Below are 19,981 nucleotides of genomic sequence, written 5' to 3'. Positions count from 1 at the left end.
TTAATGTACCTTTGAGATAATCCATCAAAATACCCAAGAAACGCTCATTTTTTCAGGATTTTCAAATAACCCAAATAGTTGCATTTATTATTTTTTTTCTTTGTTGTGCAGATTTATTTAGCTTTACTTTAGATGAGACTGAGGGAGGAACACATTTTCCTCATTTTCACCCATTTCTTTCCAGAAATTAACTTTATTTTGGCTCTGACATGTTAGAGCACTGAAGCATTAAATAAAATGTAATGAAAACTGCAGCCTTATGGGATTTAAGTGTATGCTTTAGTGCTTTGCTGAAAATTAGGAATTAGTTCTTAGATTTGTAGACTATATAATACCCAAATCGTCAGCATATTTTCTTTCACAGTTGCAATACCATAACTAACAAATTTTATTTATTTATTTATTTATTGAAGTTCTAGGTATGGAAGTATCCTAACAGCTAAAAATATCACCAGGTCTTGGTGATAATACCCCTCATCAACACATAGACTTAATGGCAAACTGGCCTCGATATGAAACAAAAACAGGAGTGTCTGTATGCTAGTTCTTTTTAATAGCAAATTATTTTTAAAAATAACATCAAAATGAGAAAACTATTCTTTAAAAAAAAAAAAAAACTCAGAAATGTTAGAAGCTTAATAAAATAACATTATATAAGCTTAACAAAATAACATATTTTTCATGTAAAGCTGATGTAAGCTATCACACAGCAAATTCATACACACACACAAAACATTAGCAAGACAATCTGAATTCTTTCAGATTGTTTAATTGTTTAATTATTATATTGACATCAGAATTGTTATGCATAAGTTATTTTTTTCTGTATAAGAGAATCCGACAAAAAAATACATGTTTTCAGTACTGTAAGAAGGAATGATAAAATGATTCTATCTCCATTTTCAGAAAGTCCAGTTTGCTATTCTGAAGAAAAATATTCTGTCTCTCAGGAGATAAACAACAGAGAGGGAACATTTTAAAGGCAGAATAGCACTCATCGGGACTTTCATGTTCCCATGAAAGACAGTTACCATATCACAGTTCACTAGAATTTAGTTTAAGCATTTAAATAATTCTTACTGATGTTTGTACGTCTTTAAGTACAGAAGACACTGAACTTTTGGGGAAAAACGAAGTAATGATAAAAACCATTGGCAGACAGAAGCTACAAATAGAAAGCAATGAGAGAGTCACCATACAAATCCCTGTTTCTTCTCAATATTGTTTTTAAGTACAACATTTTGAATTAAATATTCTCCTAATTAAGTGTCTCCACTAGATATTTTTGGATGTCAATTTAATTTCAAACTTCTGAGGATGAAGAACATCTCCGAGGTTGTTCAAGTCTTAACATGTGATACAATGGCAGCAAGTAGAGTCCTGTATTTGGGTACACCATTAACTTATAGCAAAGGGCTAATTCATGGTAAAGTAAATACAAGCTCACTGTTATTTGTCTTGATTCAGCAGCATATTTAAGACCATGCTCACTGTTAAGCACATGAGCTATTCAGTAAGCAAAGATGTAGTGTTAGCCATTTTCCCTGGTGGTCTTTGCACAGAAAGTTTGGCAGGTACGCTGAAACAGAGCTGCCTGATATGGCTGGTTTAGCATTGTTTGATGGCTTTCTATGCTACTGTGTACATTGGTCAACTGCAGGATTAACTACAAAGGTACCTAGAGGATTGCTATGTGTCATTTCCTTCATTAGCACTTGGAGTTATTTTATTCGTACTGTTTGGCGGTTTACTTTGTTGTTTGGTTGGGTTTACTTCTGCTTATTTTTATGTGTCTTCTTAAATCCCAATGAAATCAAAGACATCTGAACATAGGCTTAATTTCTACATCAAATAAAAGAAGAATATATATTTGCTTAAGAGCTTGCCTAGATTAGCATCTGATTTTGAACCATGGATGTAATATTTGTAATATTCCCTTAGATCTTTGACAGACAGTTCAACAAAGGACACACAAATCATAGACATTTCAGAGTTACCATAGGGCAAACCGGGCAAACCACTCTAACCCTGTTCCTATGGTTTTTAGTTTTAGGGTTACATTTTTTTATTTTATTTTATTTTTTTTACACTTCCATTGTCAATACTCTGCATGTTTCTACTCCATTGGAAAAACTACTCCATTTCTAGTCAGCAGAAAAGCACAGATATCTGTATGAGTTTCAGTCATGACAAGTGGTTCTATACATTCTTCAAACGGTGTTTCAAGTTAAATTTGTTCATGAATGTAATTTTTGTTTTAATGGCATGAAATCAACAAAAGTGACATTTAATTTCTCATAGTAATAATTTACAAGAATTAATGATAAGGAAACTCATTATTTCTTTTGTATAATTAATGAAATAATGCTCAGAGCTGTATCTCATGAACTACAAATTATTGCTAACAGAGAAACAATAACAGAAATGGGATTGGTGTCATTAAGAGAAGTAATACTGTGGATCAATGCCTTATTTACTAATGCAAATTAAGCCACAGCCTATCAGAAACCATCTTACTCAAAAATATGGTATTATACTTTCATGCATTAAGAGTATGTAAAGGATTCATAAATGCAACAATAGCTTCTGAGTTTTACAGAAAACTGGTGGGTTATCCTAATGTTAAAATGGTTCAGTTGATAGCAAGGATTTCACACCAATTTCAGTCTGAATCTGGGCCTCTTCATTTTTTTCATTAATAAATTACATTTCACAAGGACTGAATTACAAATGAACTAATCTGCTACATACCCTTCCCTTATTCCTTTTTCACTACGACTCACTCTTTAGTAAATCAGTGCAGGACGATCAACATAACTTGTTGCTGCAAGTGGGAAGAAACTGCAGTATTGTGGGCTGTCATCACATCTTCACAATGCCAAATAAGTGCTGTTTAAGAATTCAAAACCTAACGATCAAATTAATATACTGAAAATCCACTATTCGGTAATATTAGGACTGGCTTCTCATTATACTACACCGTGTTTTGTGTCCTTTAACTGAGGAATGTATTCTATTTATATCTTACTGTTATGCCTGAGAATCATGTATATTGTGGAATTTTAAAGGAAGCACTACATATGTCCTCATTAAAAGTCACAAATTATTTTTATTTTTTTAAACAAGTCTGCAAAGATGTTCTGACATTTAACTTGTTTGTTTATCCTTTTTCTGTAACAAAAATACCATATATATGTTTGACTCTGCTACTGCTAACCATTTTATATCACAGAATAGTCCACTTATTTCTAATATAAATATAGAACAGTTTTACATTTTCCCTCTCAAATTCCATCAGAAAGTCATATCTTGTAAAAATAATTCAACGCTCCTTTAATACCTACTAACATTTATTTTCTCTATCATTCCAAATGGCATTATCATCTCAAGGTGCAACACATGGGTACTCAACCTATCTTCCCATTTTAAGTTATCAATCACAAAAAAATGTTTTAAAGTATTGTAATATTTCATTTTCTACTCATTACTTTTTTATATCTATACAACTGCAGCATAGTCATTGTTCTGGTCCTTTTTTTCCATTTTCCTGTGGGCTGGTGATTGTCACCCTTGGATTTGTGGATGTTTTTTCGATACGGGAATCAACCTTAAAAAAAAAAAAAAAAAAGAGGTATTGTTAACTTCATCAGGTAACAAAGATTTCTAGATAACTTCTTCAAAAAATGTTCCTGTGTGAAATACAGAAACAGAAGAAAGCCCAGTAGCAAGGAAACGAGAAACCATACCCAGTATCCCAAGAGGCAGAGTCTGTTTTTTCAGCAGTCTATATGCAGGGTATATGCAGCAAGTTGTTCTGCTTCTAACACTTGATCCAGCTCTAGGAAAAGCTGGATTCTTCCTATCAAGCACTTTGTTTCCCACATTCTTACGTTCAAGTTAGTCCACTTGATTTTTCTGGGCTGCATAACTCCATCTAAGCCAACAGCATGTTACCAGAAATCCTAAATTAACAGGATATTTGCTCTTAAGCTGACTAAAGCTCTTTGCTTTCAAGACATTGATCATCTCCATTGTCTCTTCAGACTTCTGAGAAAAAGAAATTAAACTTCCACAAAGCAATGGCAAGAACCTTTCAAGAAATACGACTTCTGTGAAAGTCAACTCATCAAAATAATAAGGCACTGTGTTTTCATGAACACATCTTTATCCTCTGTCCTAAAGGACAATTAAGTGTGGAAAATATATAATGATTACGCTTTCCTGGAAATTGCAAGATTTTTCTTTTTTTCAGAGTCTAGCATACTCAGGAAGCAGGACATGCAGCTTCATTGAACAGTGAGAAACATCTGCCTTCTCAGTTGGAGGGCGTATAATGTAATTACTGATATAACAAATCTATATAGATGGGAAATAGCTTTTCCCACATATTTCAGTTCTATTAGGGACACCCAGAGACTTATCAGTAGTGAGATACTTAGAGACAAGCTGAGAAGAAGCCTAAAGCTGATGCAAATGAGGAATAGTAACTTAAGAAAAACAAACTGGAAAAAAAAAAAAAAAAACAGTTACCTGGTTCTGACTGTCAAAATACTCCTTTTCTTTTATGTCCTCTTTAGACTGAAAATTACCTTGGCTGTTCAACTGCTCAGTTCCCTCACCATTTTCCTCATTTATCTTGGAATTTAAATGGGTGAGTTCCTCTTCCTCTGATTGGTCAACATTCTCTGTTTCTTCCGTGTTGTGTTTATAATTCCCATTTAATTTCTTCTCATTTTCTTCCACTTTATTTCTTTTTTTAACAATTTCCCTGCTTTCCTTTCCATTCATTTCTGGATATTCTTCCTTTAGTTTATATGCCTCCTCCTCTTCCCTGTCATCTTCCTCTTCTGCATTTTCCTCTTCATCTACAGTTTCTGCTGGCCTCTGATGAAAGGAAACACAGCAACGTTATCAGCCATTTTTGAACAGAATACACCAAGCAATTCAGAAACATGACAGACATTTCTGAGTGAGTCTGGCAGAGGGCTACTAAGATGATTAGGGGACAGGAGAATCTGTCATGCAAGGAGAGGCTGAGAGAGCTAGGCCTTTTTAGCTTGGGGAGGAGAAGATTGGGAGGGGATCTTAACAGTGTGTATGAATATCTGAAGGGAGGGTGTGAAGAGTGTGGGGCCAGCCTCTTTTCAGTAGTGCCCAGTAGTAGGACAAGAGGCAATGGGCACAAACTGAAGCACAGGAAGATCTGGCTGAACATGAGAAAACATGTCTTTACTGTGAGGGTGACAGAGCACTGAACAGGCTGCCCAGAGAGGCTGTGGAGTCTCCTTCTCTGGAGATATCCAAAACCCGCCTGGATGCCATCCTGCACAATGTGCTCTAGGTGATCCTGCTCAGCAGGGAGATTGGACTAGATGATCTTCAGAGGTCCCTTCCAACTCCAACCATTCTCTGATTCTGTGACTTCATTATTCCAGAAGCAGATATTTTCTTCCAGCTATTACAGGTTTTCCGACATTCTGGCATCTGGTACATACTTTTCTATAAACTCCTAGCACAATAAAATATTGTTAAAAAATAAACTCATTGTTATTTTCCACAAACTGTTCCCCAGTTTTACACATGGACCAGACTGTGCCATACCAGTCACTCTGGTTGCAACCTGTCATCTTTGCATCCACAGAAAAGTAGCAAGAGAGATGAGGTAGACCTACTGGTCACTTACATAACATCATTCCTTTTCACAAAACACCTGTGTAGGTTTGCATAGTTAGGATTTGTTTGACATTTAGCAATTCATCTTTCCTACATTAGCAGACCATCAGATGGGAGGAACAGGATCTTGTCCCATATTGAAGAAGACTAAGCAGAAACTCACTGCAGATAATGCTGCTAGTAGCATTATTTCATGACAATCTGCAAGACTGATGTGCATGCTATCTAGTTTTTGTCATTTGTCTTCTAGTTTCAGCTTTCAAGATTCACCTGACCAGTGAACCATTGCCCCTACTGCCAAGTTGACTTATGTACTTGTGCTCATGTTTGAATCAAAGAGTAAAAATCCCACAAGACAGAAAGTGTGTCTGCCTCTCACATAGCCTCATCAGATTCTAAATCTAAAGCAAACAAGCTGAGAGCAAAAGATAGCTTCTCACTTAATCAAAAATGTTTGGAAGTTTACTATCATTAGCAGATCCTTTAAGGAGGCAGGAATCTCCTACAATCTGTAAGTTCTGTCCTAAAAACCTCTTTACCTCACTAATAGCAACATTTCAAAAGAAATCTCTCATTCTCTTCAGCATATTAGTAAGAGCCAGTTCAACAATACCACCAATTGACTGGAGCATCTTGATGAACCACCCTGCTTTTGCTTTGGTATTTAAGTAGCAATGTAAGGCACCTGTACTATGGCAGTACAAAATACCCCATTGACACAGCACCAAACAGGACAAGTTATTCCAGTGTGATGATCCATGGAATGACAAATTACTAGGAATATTACATGGTCACCTGATCAGATAAATAATGGCTCCAAAAGTACTTTTTGAAGTACAGTGGTCTCTGTCTGATTTTTATTTAACTTAACTATTTTTTTTTTCCTAACTTACTTTCACTTGGTAACATCAAACAGGTCTTGTTACTACTAAAATAAAAATTCAACAAGCCAAGTATTTATAGACACCTTCAAAGAAGCTACCATACAAAGCAAACTTGAGCAAACTCTTGTAACTACCAGCACATAAAGACAGCAAAGAATCTGAGAATCTGTAGATCTAGTCCACCTACTATACCACACGTGACCTACTAATTTATTTTCAATCTGCTGTGGAATTTAGCAACTTTGGATTCTGACCATATCAGGGGAGGACTGGACAAATTGAACGCTTTGGCACTTCCAGCTAAAAGTACACCTTTTTTTTTTTTTTTTTTTTTTTACTTTTTTTTTTGCGTAATGACAACTGCTTGCTACATTACAATCATCAAACGAAAAGACGGCATTAGAAAAGAATAAAAATAAACCCAGGCTTTCTCAGTCAGCTCTTGCAGTGATCTAAGATATTATTTCCAGCTATATAGCTATTTCCAGAGCTATATCTCCAGCCTTGAGTGACTGAGGTCTACTACCTCAACTAAAGAAACATGAATAACAAATATTAATGTTAACATGAGATTCCTTGATAACAATAGAAAGCAAATGGCACTTCTAAAATTTATGTTGGAAGCACGCAGCCAGATCTAGCCAAAGGTAAGTAAACAGGTATAGTGTAACGAAGTTGACAAGAAGTATTCCTGTGTTACTGTAATGCTGCTGTTCTTTGTGATGTGGACACAGGACAACTTAAACCCAACAGCAATAAACCTAGGACTGGAGAAGCATGAGGTGATTACACTCTTATTCCTTGGGGTAATAATCATAGAGGACTAAGTGTCTTCTAGGACAGGAAACCTTTTCAGTGACTGCGATGGACTATATTCATTCTTCCTGCTATTCATAATAAGGGTTATATTTTGCCTTCTGTATGGTTGCAGGAAAATATGAAGTAACATTCTTCCTTTTGCAGCTGACTGCATTCTTTAAGTGAAGACAATGCTTTTGCAGTCACCCAGTTTTGTTGTTTTTGTTTTTTAATATAACACTAGTTTTTGTTTAATTTATTTATTTCACATTAGAGTGTTTTGTTTGTGCTTTTTTTTTTTTGGTTGGTTGGTTTTACACTAGTTAACTATTTTTCAAACCATATCTCAATGACTGTAAGCACAATTCTTTGCTTGTCATAGACTACCACTAAAAAGAATCGCTGACAAAAGAATTGCATATATTCAAAGGTATAGTCAACCAAAGGCACTAGAAACAAGTGAAATCAATCTCAACTTCATGCTGAAAACATGGCCCCAGCTCGCATTCTGGAAACCTGCTGACTTACTAGCAGGTTGATGAGGAACAGAGTGAATTTCATTTTGCATTCAAGAAGTATGATTGCTTGATGGTATTTTTTAATGTCAACAAAAACACAGTGTTTAAAAAAGAAAGATGTATTCTAATTACACTCATCATGCTATCATTCATTAAGAGCTACATTACCAAATGCCATCATCATTCAAAAGCAGTAAGTCAGGAAATCTTTAGACATTGAAGCATTTGGCTTCTTTTCCTCGAGGGATGCTAATGTAATCTCTCAGTAGGTTTGTACATGACTGATACTAGAATACTGAAAAGTGCAGTATCACAAATCATTTAAGGTAGAAATTATTTTATACCATCAATGTAAAATATGATTTTCCTTTATTGAGACAATTTGTAAATGTTTACTTGGCTAATGGTCACAACAGACAAACAATGAGATAGACAACAAAAATCTTAATGGTCACAAATATATCAGCATGAATACATCGCACAAATGAAGTATCAGGAACACTTAACTTTGATTGCAGCAATTGTCTCCAGAACAGAGCTACCCCTGCTCCCACCCAGCCAGGAATGCTTTGTAGCTGCACTGCACAGATTCCAGCAGCAAAACATTTTGTTCCTGAATGAGGCAGGGTTGCTAAGTGACAGCAGCCCTCTTCTCTTCCACATCATTTACAAAACCCAAGCACTTAAAAACAAGCAAATGAATAGTTAAGGTTCATCAGTCTTACACTTCCCACATAGTAAATGCGCTGTTGTTCCTGGAGGCAAAAAAAAATGTCTTTATCACCACAACAAACAACTTTAAACTCCAACCTTTTTATGGGTCGGATGTGTTTTTTTGCAACAAATTCAACACCTGAGTCCATAGAGTCTAATTTTGTAAGGTCATAGTGCCCAGAAGGCTAACATGAATGAATGGAAGCTATGTAACTTGAAGCATACTGAAAACAGGTTTTCAAAATCCATTCCTCAGTTTCACTGTGTGGTAACTGGAAGTGTGCACAGCTCCCTAATCAGTAGAAGGCCATGGAAGAGAGAAAACATCTGAACAAATCCTTAATTTTCTAAGATGTACCTAAGCCAAGAGTATTTTTCTCCATCTATTGCATTGATAGTCATGTTTAGTTTTTCTATAACATTTTCCAAGAGTACATTAAAACCTGCCTAAACTTCATACATTCACTCCTATAGACAATGAGAAAATTAAAAGCATTTCAAAAGAAGCCCTACAAAGGTTGCAGATATATTTTTTTTCCCATAAACAGACTGTTCTACAGTGAATGAAAACCACCCTGAAAGTTAAGCAATTTGAAAAACTGTCTGCTCTAAGACTCATAGATTTTATTTTTTTCCAGAGAAGTGCACACAGAGAGAGAGAACTTCTTTCAAAGTGCTATCAACACTAATTTTATAATAGAACTGTATTTGCAGTCTTCACTCTGAGGAATCTAGGCCCTTCAACAGTTGGCTGCACAGGTCTATAAAGAAAAGATCAGGCCTTGCTGTTACAGCTTCAGAAATCACAATTATCTAATGCAGAAAACTAGGGAAGATCTCTGTTCTCACTCTGCGCTGCAAGGAACCAACTGGAACAGGTTTCCATATTTCATGCACAGACAATTAAAGAAAAAAAAAAAAGTGTAAATTAGTGGAGCTGGAAGAAAAACAGGCAGGGTTTTTCTTATCTGCTGGTTTGTCAGCACTCAAAATCCAGAAAGTTTAAATTGCAGTGGCATCAATTGTAGCAAAACTTCAGCATAAAAAGGTTTTTTTCCAAATGCCATTTTGAAATCCTTATGAATGTAATACAAAATGTTTCCTCATGAAAAGTTCTAGCCTTTTAATCAAGGAATGTCTCTGTAAGCAGTCAGCCTATTTTAATGTTTAATCAATGCAAACTTTTGCCTTAAGCAATATGGAAGATAAACATCGTGTTCTGTACACTGAGGTGAATCTTGGGTCTCTAAAGCAAAACATATACTCCGTAATGAAAACTGCCAATGAAAGGTGCAAATTTTCTGCTACTGATGATATGTTCCACCTAGAGAGAGCACCTAAGAGAGCATCACAATTTCACATCACTTCACAGCCCAGGAAATGGAAAATAATGAGTGGCATCAAGGACTGCATTAATCAGTGGACACATCTGGAATAATGGAAAGCAAATGGCTAGTGAAAGAACCAGGAGCATGAACATCAACAACAGACCCCCAAATCAATGCCCATTAAACAAATTTAACATTCAGTGATTTTTATAAATAAACACAGACATAGAGAGGGAGATGGGGATGATGAATCTGGAGGGGGAAAAAACAGAGTTCAGAATCATTATGCATCACGTAGATCTTAATAGTCGGTATCATATCCCCCAAGGCAAAGAAGGCTGGCACAGCAACATGCCTGAATTCCTTGTAGGGATCATGCAGTGGACAATTTCATATCTTGTAACTCTCATGCTTACCCCACTTCCCAAGGGCTCAGTGCAGGAGAACAACAACCAGACTTACGGAAATGGATAAATCAATGGAAATTTCCAGTGTTATTTCAGTAGTATTAGTATCAAATGCTGCTTTTGTATTTCACAATTTACATAAAAAGTAGTAGTCTATTCCAAAACTTCATTAGTTGGAATATTTTATCTCTCAGAAAAAGCTACTTTAAATATATCTATATTAGGAACAGCAAACTCAAAGTAATATATTTAATTAGCATTTCAAATATGAAACTTGTATTGTTTTGCTCCCTTCTTAGCAAGAACTACAATAGGACCACATTGTTCCCTTGCTATTTGCACATCTGATTTCATAGTCTGTCATCAGTTCCCGTAGATGTTGACACAGTGATGTAAATAACCAACCTGGAGTAAGTCTGCATGTCAAAAGATGAAACTATCCATTTTGTATTTGGAAGCTGAAGTCTTGGTACAGAATACAGAACAGAAGGCTATGGTTTGGTTTTAGGCAAAACACTGATTTTTCCTCCTTGATGTTCAATTACAACTGTCAGCTAGTCTGGAATAAAGCAAATCCTGTTCTTTCAATGTGTTCTCAGCTGGCAGACTGCATTTTACAGAACAGGACATAAGCGTGTGTCTAGCCAGTATTACACGAAGTTTAGTTAATGGCTTATCTGGCATTTGTTCAACTGTGTACTTCAAATGGCAAGACAGAGAAGGTGCATAAAAATAACAATAATAATAATAATTAAAAAAAAAAAAAAAAAACACTAAGCTCTATCTTCATCACGTCGTTTATGTGGCTGATGGAAAAATGATAGCATATCAGAAGTGTCAGCATTTTAGTGAAAGCTGGCATGTAAATATTTATGCATTATGCAAGATAGTCAAGACCTGTCTGCCTGTCCTTTTCCATACTTCTAGCACATAACAGAAAGTGCACTTCAGATAAGAAAAAGATCTAAAGGTTTATACCACAGAATTAAAAACAACTTAAAATGTTCATTAATAAGAATCTGAACATTTAAAATGCTATATGTTTCCAAGAGCTGAGTAACCTCAGTTATCTGGGAATAAAGAGTACTCAGTGCTACTCAGAAGGACCTGGCTTCTTGCCAGATTACCTAGGAAACATGCAATTTTAAAATGCGAAATAAATCATAACTTGAGTTCTCAATAAATTTTGGTGCTTTGTTTTGCTTTTCTGAAAACATAAAAATCAGATTATTAATAGTGTGCATGCCTTCCCCTCTCCCCCCCCTCCCAACACACACACACTTGCTTCCAGAGATGACAGTTCCTTGTCCAGGTATCAAAATCAATTGGTAGCAACTTAAAAGTATTTCCATCTGTGGACTACGCATTGGTTTCAGCACATGAGCTTAGAGGTATCAAGCAAGTGCCTAGCATTGCAAGTTTATCAGCACAAGGGATGCTCACTAGCAAATGTATCAACAACCACAGCTCCCATTGCCAAGTACAGAAGAGGCAGCAGACAGTTAACTGTTCTCCCCTCTCCAGTGACTGCCACCATCCTGTAACTGAGGTAAACTGGCAAGACTGTCAGGCAAAGCTCTTGACTATGCTGTAGCATCTCTGTGGAGGAGTACAGATGTGTTTTCAAGGGTCCCTGGATTTCACAAGAATCACATTCAACCTAAAATCTAAGACCTGAGGACCCAATTTTTACTATCAAATGCTTTACACTACCCCAAGGAATTCTGTACACACCTTCAGAGGCCAATAAACAGGCTAATCATTTCTCAGTTCAATTATTGCACATTAAGTCCAGGGCACAATGTGCTTCATGATGTCATAAGGAACAAAGATTAAGCGGATAGGCAATATGTTCTTCCCCAGTTTCAGTACTACCAGTACAATCCAACACACCCTAATTATCACAACACCTCTTAAGGACAACTGCAATTAACAGGGCTGATGATCCCAATGGTGCTTAGCACCCAACTCTCTGAGGCCAGGGCAGGTATTCACTGGGAAAAGACACACACAGCTGAAGCATTCTTTATGTCAAGAACCAGAACAGTCTTGATGGCCAATTAAGCTGGCCAATTAAGTACTGGGTTGTTTCAACAGAAGACAGTGCTGGCAGCTTGAATAAAAATCTGATAAATCCATGCCTGTTTTTGGCTCAGGACTGAGGGAATTCTGACCATGATTCTATGCCATAGTCCCTTTATGCTGTTCCACTGGTATAAAGGGTTCATCTGTTTGGTAAATAATCCTGAGGCCCTCTAAAGGCTCTCAGATCAGTTTTGAAACAGATGTATGATGAAAAGGTAACTGATGTTTGACATTAACAAAGTTATATTTGCTAAAGTTCCCATACGTGAAGCTGTATTGTTGAGCAGTTATAATCACCCCTCACAAAATCCTGCTGTGCTCCTGAAAGAAACTGGGGAAAGAATAAACAACACGCGCAACCTCTGAAACAAACAAACACAAAACATTTATTTAAAGTTTGATCAATACCTGGTCCAGAGGAACTTCTACATGAGTGTCTTCATCTTCCTGCACTTCAGCTGCCCCCCACATTTCAGACTGCTCTTCTCTAACTTTGTAAATCCCGTCACCTACAATGGGAAAAGATGCAGAGTGGAAGGAAGTAAAGTCCAACTATGACACTGTGTGGCACAACTACTGAACTGCACTCGGTTTTGTTTAAAGCAGGTTTCTGAGCTGACCCACCATTCTCCATATATATATATATTTAATGATTTTAATGCCCCATTACTCTAAAATTGTTTTCCTTTCCTTTTTAATAAAAAAGTAATTACATGCTACATCATTTGGGGAAGGGAAAGGAAACAGAGAGATTAAGCAAAACCTGGATCTCAAGTTCCTTCCATTTTAGGAGAGGTTGGGAGTAGAGCTGAACTTAATATGTTACAGTAATAACAGATTAGTTCTAGTTCTATAGCCAGTGATAGCACCCTCTTGAAATTAGCATAAAACACACATCTAACAAAAATCTCAGGCTCTGAATCAACAACAAACACAGTGAACCAGGAGCAAAAGATAAACAAAGACAGTTGGGATTCTTGCTGCCCCCATCCCTGGAGCCTGTACAAGAAGAGTTGTAGCTAAAACTCCACATCTGCTTTTAAGAAGCTCATACACCTGGCTAAAAAGGTTAATGGTTACAATGATATTCAATTCTGCAAATATTGTGCACCATTTAGGGGTGTTTGTTTTTCTGTTTTTTTTTTTGTTTGTTTGTTTGTTTGTTTTGGTGGTGGTGGTGGTTGTTTGTCTGTTTGTTTTTCCAAGTCTAAGTAATGAGTAGGGGGTCTAGGAGGTTTCTAACGTGGGTCTTTTGCTATCAGCTAACTAGCAAAGTAAGACAAGTACATACAGAAATTTCCACCCAATTTCCAAGTTACGCACATTTCTCTCTTCCCTCCCTCCAAAGCATGAAAAGCATAGAAATAAAAAACACGGGGATTAGTCTAAATCACCTCCCTCTCTCTCCATCTATCTAATTTGGAGATACTATACCACTGAAAATGGATAACTGCAGGGAAAAGTGTCAACTTATGCCCTATATGTCTGTTGCCAAACCAGGATGTGGTAAGTAATGCTGGACACAGGTACAGACTGGGTGCAGCACTGGGGATACTGGTCAATAATAGGCTCAAAATTTGTCAACAGTGTGCTCCGGCAGCCAAGGGGGCAAACCTTATTCTGGGGTACACTGAACCTAACATAGCTAGCCAGTCAAAAGAGGTAATTCTCCCACTGTGTTTAGTACTGGTTCAGCCTCACTGTGAATATTGTGTGCAGTTGTGGACTCCACAACATAAAAAGGTTCTTAAGATACCCAAAAGGATCCAGAGGATAGCAACAAAGCTGCTAAAAGGTCTGGAAGGCATATAGTATGAGGATACACTGAGTATCTCGAACAACTAATCTTGTTAAGTATAGACAAAAGGAGGTTGAGAGGTGATCTTATCTGAGGAAGAGAAAAGGAGAGGAAGGTACTCATCTTTTCTCCCTGGTGTCTAGTTAACAGGACGTGTGAGAATGGCTCAAAGTTGTGCCAGGAGAGTTTCAGACCAGACATCATGGAAAACTTCTTTACTGAGAGAGTACTCAGACACAGGATTCCTAGAGAGGAGGTTGATGCCCTGTGCCTTCCTATCCTTGCTTAAAAGTCATCTGAATAACTCTAAATTATATGTTTGAATTTGGGGTCGGCCCTGAAATAGTCTGACAGTTGGACTCAATGATAATGATCTTTGTTGGTCTCTTCTGACTGAAGCTATTCTATTCTACGTTGCTATTATTGTCTCTCATCACAGACATTAGACTGAGATATACAACACAACCATATTCTGAGAGGAAAATGTAACATGTTTCTTAAAAGCCATCATTGATGACCCTTCTAACTCAAGGCCTCTTAAGTATCTTGAGAAAATAACCACAGTGGCTTGCTCTAGATTCCTTGGCTCACTGAACTGTAAGAAGTAAAATCAGCATCTGAGAACTGCATTTAATATCATCATAATCCACTTCACACTCTTTTATCTTCAAGTTCCCCAGTTATTTTAACCAAAAATTGGGATCTGTCCTCTACAGATAAAAGGACTTTAGTGCTGAGGCTCTTCTCTGGCAAGGCAAGAGAAGAGGTACAAGGGAGATGAACATGTGCTGGCCACGCAGGCCAAATCTACAAAACTCATCTCAAGAGTTGAGGGTTTTTAGTTTTAGAGCACCTCTCCTTTGAGAAGCAGATGAGCCTCAGGGCTATGCTGAATAACCCAGCAACTAACATCCACACAACAGACAAGCTATAAGAGAAGAGAAGACAATCATTTTCTACCTGGCTCATGCAACAGACTTTCACATTCAGACAAGTGTTCACAAGAAGCTTGTAACAGGGGGGATTCAACAAGCAAAAACTGAAAACTTAATGTGATTTCCACTGAGGATTTTCTAACAGGTGTCTGCTTAGAAAGCTGGTGATAAATTAGAAGACATTAGTTGAAAAGAGCCCTGCACAATCTTCTAGCAGCTCTCAAGGACACCACTATTACTGTCGTGCATAGAAAGCATGCTAAAGTGAAATATCATTCCTGCTCTTCCATAGAGTTGCTTGTGGTAGATGCTAAAAAATGAGAAAGTGTCACAAAAATCACTGAAAAACTTCAAGAATGGTGTTTTCAGGCAAAGTGGGAAATTATACTATTTTCAGAACAGCTGTGTTCTCTAAAGAAAACAAGTAGTTAAAAGGATAGCATATTTCAAATGCATACAACAGAAGATAACATTAGTTGGTTTCAGAAAAGACAAAATATATAAGCAAGTTTGAAAATCAGCAACCAAAGAAAAATGAATTATTTGTCTCTGTGCAAACATTAAGAGTATGGAAGACAAATGTCCAAAACAAATGTACCATTAATAGTCATGGAAGGAAAAAAAAACCAACACAGCTCTGAGATGTGCCAAAATGCGTGAACTAAAAAATGGCATTAACTGAAAACTGGGAAAGTTGTAACAGTGGAACAAATTAAAAATTCAAAAGAAAATGGCAAGGAATGAGATTAGGCTTACATTGGGACACATACCTTTCTTTTCAGAAGTGAAAAGAAATACAAAAACTGTAAAATAATGTAAAAAATATTTAGATTCATTAAAGGGAATGTTAAGAAAATAGCTCAAAGAAGTAAACATTAGTAATGTTGCTACTCTGTTTCAGACAGAAGAATTTACTCTTTTTGCATGTGAATCTAAAAATATCTGGAGGAGGACGGTTGAAAGGCCAATGTATTCCTTGTTTATGTGTTCTGTGTCAAGATCTTGTCTGCAGGTGTTTGCAGACCATATTAATCACTACTACCAGTTCCATGAGTTACTCAGCTCCTCACAAGCAATTATGTTATGTATATATGTTGGATATTTTTGCATCCTATTTTATAGGCAATATTTCAGAAATGCTTTTTGGTTTAAAAAAAATATATATCTTATTGATGCAATATTTCACATCTCTGTCTCCAAATCATTAGTCAGTTTCTACACACTTCTCTAAGGGAGGAAAAAAACAAGGCATTTTAGAAACCACTATAAATCACATGAAATAACATTTCTGTAAATCATCATTCTGTTCTAAGTTTATATTTGAACTTCTGTTAACATTAGAAATAAGTAGTGTATCTCACTGAAAAGAGAATTCCCAGCACTTTCGTTAGATGGAACATTTATGTCTACCCCCAAATGGTTAATGAAATCTTGTAGGTTAAACATGATGCTCACGCAAGAGCTAGTTCTGACTTCCTGTGCCTCAAACTAATTGGAAATTTCAAAGATGGAGGTGAGTCAGGGTCCTGGCAACACTGCTCTAAAAGGGGGTAAGAAAAGAAAATAGGTCCAAGCCTTACAGTCAAGCTGTGGCATACTTTACCAATTTGCTCCAAGTTGAGTAGAAGATGATAGCAGCAAGGAATTAAGGGTCACTTTAAGACCCAAATATCTCCCTACTGCTTTGCCTGCTGTCAAGTATAAATTAGAGGATTTATTTCCATTTAGGTTCTCAGTTCTCCATTCTCTACGCCAAACTAAGTGCTGCTTCAGACAACAGGCCAAGCAAAATATTATTGAGAGGCTCCAGATCTTCTACGAGGATATTTTTTCCGTGGTGCTTTCCATGGCAATAAAACAGGCTGCTCAGGGAAGCTGTGGAGTCTCTCTCCTTGGAGACCTTCAAACATTGCCTGGACATGGTCCTGGGCAACCTGCTCTACGTGTCCCTGCTTGAGCAGAGGAGTTGGACCAGATTACCTTCAGATGACTTCCAACCTCAACCATTCTGTGATTCTGCATCCACGCAAACAGAAGATACTGGAATTTTAAAGATTTTGCCAGTCACTACCTGAAAACACACTGCCTTAATTTAGAATCCCCCATTTCATATATCTCTGTATCCTATACAGAGAAAAGTGAGGCAACCTAAACAAATACCAGTGTCATCTCCCATTATTTCTGATTATTTTCAAGCAGGGTCATGTTCATTAATTCAGGCAAGATGGAGAAAGAAGAATCCACAGAAGGGCAGAGAGTGGATCATAAGAGGAAAAAGGAATTCAGGAGGAGCAGTCAACTTGATAGAGAGGATATACAGAGGCCAGATGTTATGAACCCAGAGAGAAAAGATAAGATGAATGCAGAATAACCTGAAAAGGAACATGCGGAATGAGGAACTATGCAAGAGCAAACAGGAAGATGAGGAAGCACTGGTATAAGTTAAGGGAAGAAATGGGATTAAAAAACAAACAACAACAACAACAAAAAACAGGTTATGTGCAGTGGAAGAGCAGAAGCTTGAAAGAATTAGAGGAGAGGAAAGAATAAAACAGCAGGTACCCATGCCAATTTCAACGTCTTAAAGGAATCTTCCTTCTGAAAAACCTAAGAACAGGAATGTCATTTTCCTAGTACCTATCTGCAATTGAATTTGTATGTTCAGATGCTCCCATATATACCCGTTTGTGACAGAGGTGCTGCAAACAGCAGCAATGAAAAAAATGCTCACTTTTCTCAGGCAAGTATTTTTCTTGATTTCTTCTCATAATTATTGTTTATTCCTATAAGAAACATTTAGTGAAACTCTGGGTAAAAATTCTTAGAACTTTTTTTGGTTTTTTTTTAATTCAAGATGGAGGAGTAAATGAAAACTTTAACTGTGAGTGCATTCCTATGGAGCTTCTTCAAGAGTTGTGCTCTGCCTTACCTCTTCTCCAGCTTCATGATCACACAGAGAGAAAGACCTATGAAATCTCAAGGGAATCCAGACTGCTTTAAGCTCTGAATTCCCCAAAGCCTTGTGAGGGCTAATGGGAAAGGGAACACCTGGAGCCTGATCACAGCTCTACTGAAAAAAGGTGGCACATATTTCAAAATAGTGGTGAACCAACTCAAGCTGCCCTAAGCAAAGTCAGTTGATACGGCTGTTGAAACACTGGCACCTACTGTATGGCTAAGGTCTGTATCATACACTTAGTGCCTTGGTCCTCTATTAATTTCAGCAAAGCTAGGAACAGGTGGCACTGTATTACTGACATTACTTTTCCACCTCCATTACTTAGTTGTAAACAAGAAAATAAAACCAATACAATACAAGATCTTCATATTCAGTTTCCTACTCTGTCCTGTTGACTGACCCATGCCAGCTATACTGACTTTGTAGCACCTGAGAATTCAACTTTGTGAAAAGGAAGTCTGCCACTGGCTGATCAGGGAAGTTTTCTGGATATTTTTATTTCTGGCTAATCCCCCAGTAAGTACAGAGTACATTAATCAGCAATGGTAAAACTAAAATGCCCAGAACATTTTGACTAACAACATTTTACATGATACATGTTGTCAACTGACTACATAAACAGATGTTCACTGTATCATGCAATCATTCAGTTTAATATGTAGAGAAAGAAGCAATGAATTGGTGCAAATATAACTTGAGCAAAACTTGGCTACAACACAAACATCTTGTGTCTGATGCCATTCAGTATTTCAGCTGGAATCCTCTTGTATTTGATAAACAAGAAAGTAATATGACTTTATTAAACAGTAATTGAGTTATACATTGAGCTAACTCATAAGAAATATATATATTTTAAATAATTAAACAGAGCAATTAATGGCTCTTGTATAAGCTTGTTTCCTACACAGCATTAACTATAAAAGATTTATTGCAGCACAAATTACAACATTATACAGTCATTAATGCATTTCAAATTTGAAACTGATTGAAGTTTAGCAGTAGGGATAAAAAATCATCATAATAATAGCCTGCCCTGAATATTTTATGGAAATCAGAGGCATTTACTAACTGCAAGCTCTGTATGTAAGCAAGAAAGTTAATGTGACTATAAAAAAAAATTAATGTGACTTACCACAGAGGCTGTCTCATAAAAATGTTAAGTCGAATTAAAAACAAAATGTAAAAAATCTGTGGCTCATTAAATTGAATAGATTGCTATGAGGAATAGGGAGGAGGTGCATTTATGCTTGTCTACAACATAATTTTCTGTTATTTATTTATTTATACTTTCGAAGTATCAAGGCCCATTTCCAACAAAAAGCCACCACCCTGGTGACAGATGTGTATGTGTGCCTGTGACCTCTGTCATCAAAAAGTAGCAGAATTAAAAAGAAACTGGTAGGAAAATACATATGAAACTGGTGGGAATATTAAAAAAAATATGTATTTTTTTTCACCTGATACTATTGCAACCTCAAGCTGCTAAGCAGCTATTTTCTCTATGCAGAAAATATTCAAATTCTAACATTTCATGCTACTACAGATTGCTGACTTCTCAGCATCACTACAGAAACTGCCAAAGGTGCTTCTAGAGTTTAACCTTGTACAAAGCAGTTCCCTTTGTTGATAAGAAATGTGGTAGTGTTAGTGCAAAGGAAAAGCTGCCTTCGACAGCTGCAACAGCTCATTCATCTTTGTATATAAACAGCTACAAAAATAAAGGACTGCATGTCATGAGTTTTTTTCTTCCTTCCCCCTACTTTAATTGTTCACTTCATTTATTCTTTGTTTCTAAACATCTACTTTATTCATTTTTTTAAATGACATATCATTAAGATAATTTGCATTTTGCAATTAATAAAGCAAATCCTATTTAGCATTA

At 36.6% G+C, this 19,981-nt stretch overlaps 1 protein-coding gene across 1 annotated transcript in view; it reads right to left on the bottom strand.

Moving 5' to 3' along the window:
• Positions 1 to 811: 811 nt before the first annotated feature.
• Positions 812 to 19,981, bottom strand: part of DCDC2 (doublecortin domain containing 2) — a 61,782-nt gene continuing 42,612 nt past the window's right edge. The window contains 4 exon segments of the mRNA XM_032182886.1: positions 812 to 3,540; positions 3,542 to 3,607; positions 4,531 to 4,884; positions 12,816 to 12,916. Coding sequence (XP_032038777.1) covers positions 3,499 to 3,540; positions 3,542 to 3,607; positions 4,531 to 4,884; positions 12,816 to 12,916 — 563 coding nt within the window. The 3' untranslated portion in view covers positions 812 to 3,498.

Source organism: Aythya fuligula, chromosome 2, assembly GCF_009819795.1.
Source record: "Aythya fuligula isolate bAytFul2 chromosome 2, bAytFul2.pri, whole genome shotgun sequence".
Classification (NCBI taxonomy): Eukaryota; Metazoa; Chordata; class Aves; order Anseriformes; family Anatidae; genus Aythya; species Aythya fuligula.
The sequence above is the reverse complement of the archived record's forward strand: the minus strand, read 5'-3'. Positions and strand labels throughout refer to the sequence as shown.